The sequence below is a fragment of the Dermacentor variabilis genome, chromosome 5 (assembly GCF_050947875.1).
Source record: "Dermacentor variabilis isolate Ectoservices chromosome 5, ASM5094787v1, whole genome shotgun sequence".
NCBI lineage: Eukaryota > Metazoa > Arthropoda > Arachnida > Ixodida > Ixodidae > Dermacentor > Dermacentor variabilis.
This window is the reverse complement of record NC_134572.1, coordinates 81,183,334-81,188,880: the sequence shown is the minus strand read 5'-3', so window position 1 is coordinate 81,188,880 and position 5,547 is coordinate 81,183,334. Positions and strand designations below refer to the sequence as shown.

At 39.4% G+C, this 5,547-nt stretch overlaps 1 protein-coding gene across 3 annotated transcripts in view; it reads right to left on the bottom strand.

The window, feature by feature from the left end:
- LOC142582879 (ubiquitin carboxyl-terminal hydrolase 2-like) overlaps positions 1 to 5,547 on the bottom strand; it is a 262,205-nt gene that overhangs the window by 18,955 nt on the left and 237,703 nt on the right. For all 3 annotated transcript variants that reach the window (XM_075692974.1, XM_075692973.1, XM_075692975.1), the window contains 3 exons: positions 3,453 to 3,579; positions 2,568 to 2,682; positions 1,427 to 1,540 (listed from right to left, as the gene is read on the bottom strand). In XM_075692974.1, coding sequence (XP_075549089.1) covers positions 1,427 to 1,540; positions 2,568 to 2,682; positions 3,453 to 3,579 — 356 coding nt within the window. The remainder of the gene's footprint in view (positions 1 to 1,426; positions 1,541 to 2,567; positions 2,683 to 3,452; positions 3,580 to 5,547) is intronic.

The following is a 5,547-nucleotide window of genomic DNA, read 5'->3' as shown; positions in this document are numbered from 1 at the left end:
CTGCAATGTCAGCACAAAAAGAAAAAAAACTGAGCCACAAACTTTGCTAGGATTCAACTAGCTCCAGTGTTACATCTATCTGTGCTTTACGGGATATTATTAAAATTAATCTGTTCTTATTTTACACAATAAGTGCTATAAGTGCTTAATGACTGTGAGAACATCGGAACAAGTGTAGTCATGCTGCCTCAAATTTTCTGAAAATGGTCCTACACTATTTCTACCAGCACGAAGCAATCGTAAATCTACCTTTTACCAAAACATTGACCTTATGCCTTTCTATATTTTTTTGCAATTTCATGTTTGTACAGAATCCTACCAGAACATTTTTCTCATGCATGAATTAAATACTGAAAGTTTACCTTTAAATTACAATATTGAAATCTTACGATATGATATTCGAAGTTCCATACTCCCACAGGCACCAATACCACATATGCAAAGTTCTAGCAGAGCATAGACATTATATCTGTCTTGCAAGGTGTCATCAATAGAAATTCCATACAGTCTTTACAGTCAAACTTGTATAAAGAATGGAAAGCACTTTTACAACAGTCAGGTTCAATTGTGTACAGGCTATGTTTTACATTAGGTGTGCAATGTAACCCTAAACAGAATGAAACCTAGAACATCTTGAAGTCTTGCCACTTTTCATACTGCTAAGGTTGATGCTGATCCTTCGAACACCACAGGAATACATATACGAGGAGTCAATTTCATACATTTAATACATTTCATTATAACAAGGAGGGAAATTATTGAAATATGATTGAGACTTGTGCATGTTCGTGGTATTTAATACGACATATATGTATCAATGCGCAATAAACACCGAACAGAATGGATGACTAGAAACAAGCACTGGATGGAATGTTTTTCTGGTTGTTTTTTTTTACACAATTAACGTATATAATGAATGAATGAATGAATGTGTGTTGTTTAGTGGCACAAGGGGCAGGTATGGCCAAAGAGCGCCAAGACAGTGTTAGTGATTTTGCGGTGGCATGATGAGTTCTGTGAAGAAGATGTGACGTGGCTGTAATTAACGTATATAGACGGGCATGAAATATACATACGACGTGAGCTATGTGCAGCCATTAATTGCAACAAAATTTGCAGCTTATGTTCCACATATGTTTATTTATTTACTTATTATTCATATCTCCAAGGCCCGAAAGAATGACAGAAAGCAGTGGTACAATAGAAAAAGAAAAATGCAGAACAATAACATGCAAGATTCAACAGTTCTCATGGTAAATAGCAGCAATGAAACAATGTTTCATGCCTGTTTATGTATGTATGCTACCACCTCAACAAATCCTTCAGTTCAGTGCTTGTCCTTTGTGCCAAATACAGAGTAATACTGGCTCCCACAGACATAATATGAAGGCACTGAAATGAAGCAGTATTAAAGCTTTCCACCAACCTGAGATTGTCATCTATCTCCGTGGTGAGGTGCCTTGGCCTTGAGGTGATTCGGTTAATGTCCTCATGAAGACCTTGCAGTAGATAGTGCAGGAACTCCTGGGAGTCTTGTTGACTGCAGAAAAAACAGCAAGTAAATACTTTACACACACTACCAAAACCATAACGAGGGGAAGCTTAGAACTATAGTGTGTCCATACCCAAAACAAGCCAACATTGAAGCTTGCAACCATCATAAAGATTGCAAAGGGCCACCCACAGGGAAGCCTTAAATGCTACTAAAAATTCTACGAACTAGCCCGAATGTGTGTGATGTTGCTCTTCCTGTCAGATGGATGGGTGGATGGTACGAGCATCCCCTTTGAAATGGTGTGATGGAAGAGTGCCACTAAATTATTTTATTTATTTAATACTCTTGTCTGTCTTTCTACCTAATTCTTATAGTCAAAATCTGTGGCCCTTCGTAGCAAAGCAACGGATATTTTAAAAGCTTTATTACAGTTAGCACAATTACAACTGAGCTGAGAAAGCAGCATAAACGTGAATAAGGAAAAGAAAAATGGAATACTGAATGAGCCTGTACTAACTGCTACAGCAAAAATTTATCACACGTTTGCATGTAATGCTCAAGTGCTGCACACAACAAGGCACTTATGCATTACTGATCAGCCTTCTCTATCAGTCAATATCACCCTCGCAAAGCTAGCAATGAATGTCAGCCTCTAACAGATGTTCATCAACAGTGCCATATGTCAGTCAAGCAGCACCGAATATGCAGCAAACAGTGCCTACACACACACACACACACACACACACACACACACACACACACACACACACACACACACACACACACACACACACACACACACACACACACACACACACACACACACACACACACACACACACACACACACACACACACACACACACACACACACACACACACACACACACACACACACACACACACACACACACACTTTTTTGGCATACAGGCAGCTTTCAAGCAATACATTACAAATTCATAGTATACAGCAGCAAAAGTTCAGTTACTGGCACAATATTCACTTTAGCTTAAACAAATTTGGCTGTCACAATAAACTAAGCAGCAAGAGAAGAAAGAACAAAGAACCTGCCTGTAGCCCATGAAGCGTGGTGCAAACTTCTGTATTTGGCTGCGAAATGCCTGAGGGCTGATGGCATATTCACCATTGCTGCACCTCCAAATTGACTTCATGAGTGTTGCGAAGGCTGCGGGAAATGAAGAGGAAGAACGCACAAATCAGGGAAGTCTAAAAACACCTGTAGTTTCACGTAAAGGCAATATATCTTCAAAACAGCCAGACCTCATTATAATGAAGCTGCATTCAACATGAAAATATATTACATCATATATTCTTTGTAAGCATCTGTTAGTTACATGGCGATATCGGCAAGGAAAATTTCTTTCTTGCTTCGGCCTTTAACGAGTCTATACAGTATACATGGTTTGTCAAAACCTTGACGAAATACTAACTGTCATTTTGTAATCTTAAGTATACATAACACCTAAGGTAATATAAACTGCTGCAAACAAAACCATAAAAAAAAAAAAAAAGAACTCCAGCTTTGCAAATTCGCTCCAGGCACTTACGGGCTATCATTACACTTCACCACTGCCTTCTGACAAGAGGCTGTCTTACTAAATTAAGTGCTTAAGTAGCATGTACTTCTGAATTAAAACATGGATTCGAGTATTAAATGTAGGATTAACAAAGCCCGACTGTACTGTTCTCTAGCCGCACAAGACATGAATTTTGTCTCAAAACATTTCTAGACTATATAGCAAAGGCTTTTTTGGAGCTGTAAAATTAAAATCCTTGCTAGCTGTCAACACGTCTCGCGTGCGGAACAAGAGTTACTCGAAATAATGAGCATCCAGAAGACAAGATGCAAATAAGGGGAAGTGGCTCTTTCAGAAATTTGAACACACAAATGCAGATGCACCGTGAACGTTCAGTCACTATCACTTGCCCACATACCTTCAAAGAGGGCCCCCTTCATGGAAGAGGTGCTGCTGTTTATTTCGGAGACATAGCCGTCCTTCAGGCAATACTCGAGCAGGGGTCGGGTGTGTGCCAGACATTGCACTATCGAGTTCATGAAGCACTGCATGGCAGAATGAGATCAACATTACCACAAAGTGCACAGAGTTATAATAGTTAATAGTTATAATAATAGTTATAATAGTTAATAATAGTTATAATAGTTAACAGTTATAAGGAAGCTAAAAGAGAAACACTAAATTAGTGCTTAAAAACTCCATTTCTGTTGATTTTGCAGTAAGGGGTTGATAATTAGGATGGAAACTGAATGTCCAAATTTTTTCTTAAATTTCACGCCTAAACACCCGTGCCTATATATGTCAACGTGATGTCAAAGTATCTTCTGGTATCTGGATTGTTGTGGTGAAAGTTCTTGAAGCCTGCAAAGTTCAGTCCTTGGCTTCTTCGGAATACACTGTAGTCCATTTTCAGTGATAAAAATTTCTATAGGCCCGAGCAGACACCATCAAAATCCAGGACACTGCGGCCAGTTGGTGCAACAACTGTTGGAACCATAAGACTTAACGAGTAAGTGATCGTGCAACTAACGTGCATTGCAACGTTGGCCGAGCCATCAAAATGCCTGTTTACTCATCCTGCTTATTAAAGGGCCCCTCTCCAGGCTTGGGCATTGCAAACAGGCAAGTGCAGTGCATAGACGACATGGTGGTAATTGTGTCTTCACATTATCAAACTGCACACTCTTCCTCTCAAGGGGGCCCCGCTCACAGCCAGATGGACAAGGTTACACACACAAATGCCTTTACGTAATACCTGCAATGTCACAGATTATAACACAAGACTTTGCTCAGTCATCCAGTACAGGTTACATAATGCCAACAACAGAAGTGCCCTGCCCAGCAAAAAAAGGGGGGAAAGGGAGAAAAGGAAGGTAGGCAGGGCTCGTGACGTAAACGTGACGTGGTCCTTTGGTCATGGTACGCAACAAGGCAGGGAAGAAATGGTGCTTGCGGATGATAGTTGAGGCATAGGGCGTGTGCTGGCAATGAAGCTCCCTTCCTGACAGCAATGGCAATGTGACAATTCAATTTCTCCTATTTCCTCTCATCAACCAATTTGAAAAAGTATTGCAATAATAGGCTCCCTAATATGGCACCGTACAACTTCTACTTTTTACCGTAAATTTCTTATGGGGGCTGTTGAGTGGCCCTCAAACAAAAGAACACAATAACAAAACTCAAGCGTATACTAATATCTACTAATTTAGCACTTTCACTACCAAAAATTTTTAGTAAATGTAGCAACATTGCAGCTATTGTATACAGTCTAGCAAATTGTGTGTGCTAACAGCATTTTGACTAAAGAATCTGGTTCTAGTACTGATGTCAATTTCCAATTCCTTCACGTGCAATGCAACAGTTCTCTGCAGCGAACTACTGAAGGAAATTATATCACAGTAATTTGACAACTTTGTGTGTTTTCTTGAAAGAGGCCATGATGAATTGAGAGTAGCTATCATTGCCTAACAAGAATAGATGTACCACATGCAATACAAAACACACCTAAACTACTTTTTGTCTGGAACATGAAAAGTTGTATGCATGATGCAACTGTTCAAGGTTATTACACAATACTCAATGGAATTCTGAGGTAAAAATTAACGAATACTGGAACCAGACAATACAGATTTGATAGAAAAGTAATAAAGCAACAGTTTTTAAGAGCCCTAATATTATTCGTGAAGGAAATACTTTCCTCAACGTCAATCACACTCTACTAGTGAGATATACCTAATTGAATGTATCACAGCGGCTATTCCAATGTTACCTTTTTCTTTATTCTGTTCAATTTTTATCATTTATAACTGGTGCCTGGTACTGGTGCAAAATCAGTCGAAATGCAGCACGAGCAAATCATGAAGCATGTAATTTAATTAAAACATAATAGAAACATTGTAGAGCTTTAGAATACGGGCATATATTGGGGCCCCAAAGAGCTTTGCTGGTGTTAGCGTCGGGGCACGCAGGAGAGAAGAGCTTTAAAATAGGGCTTTGTGTTTGCGGATAGCGTC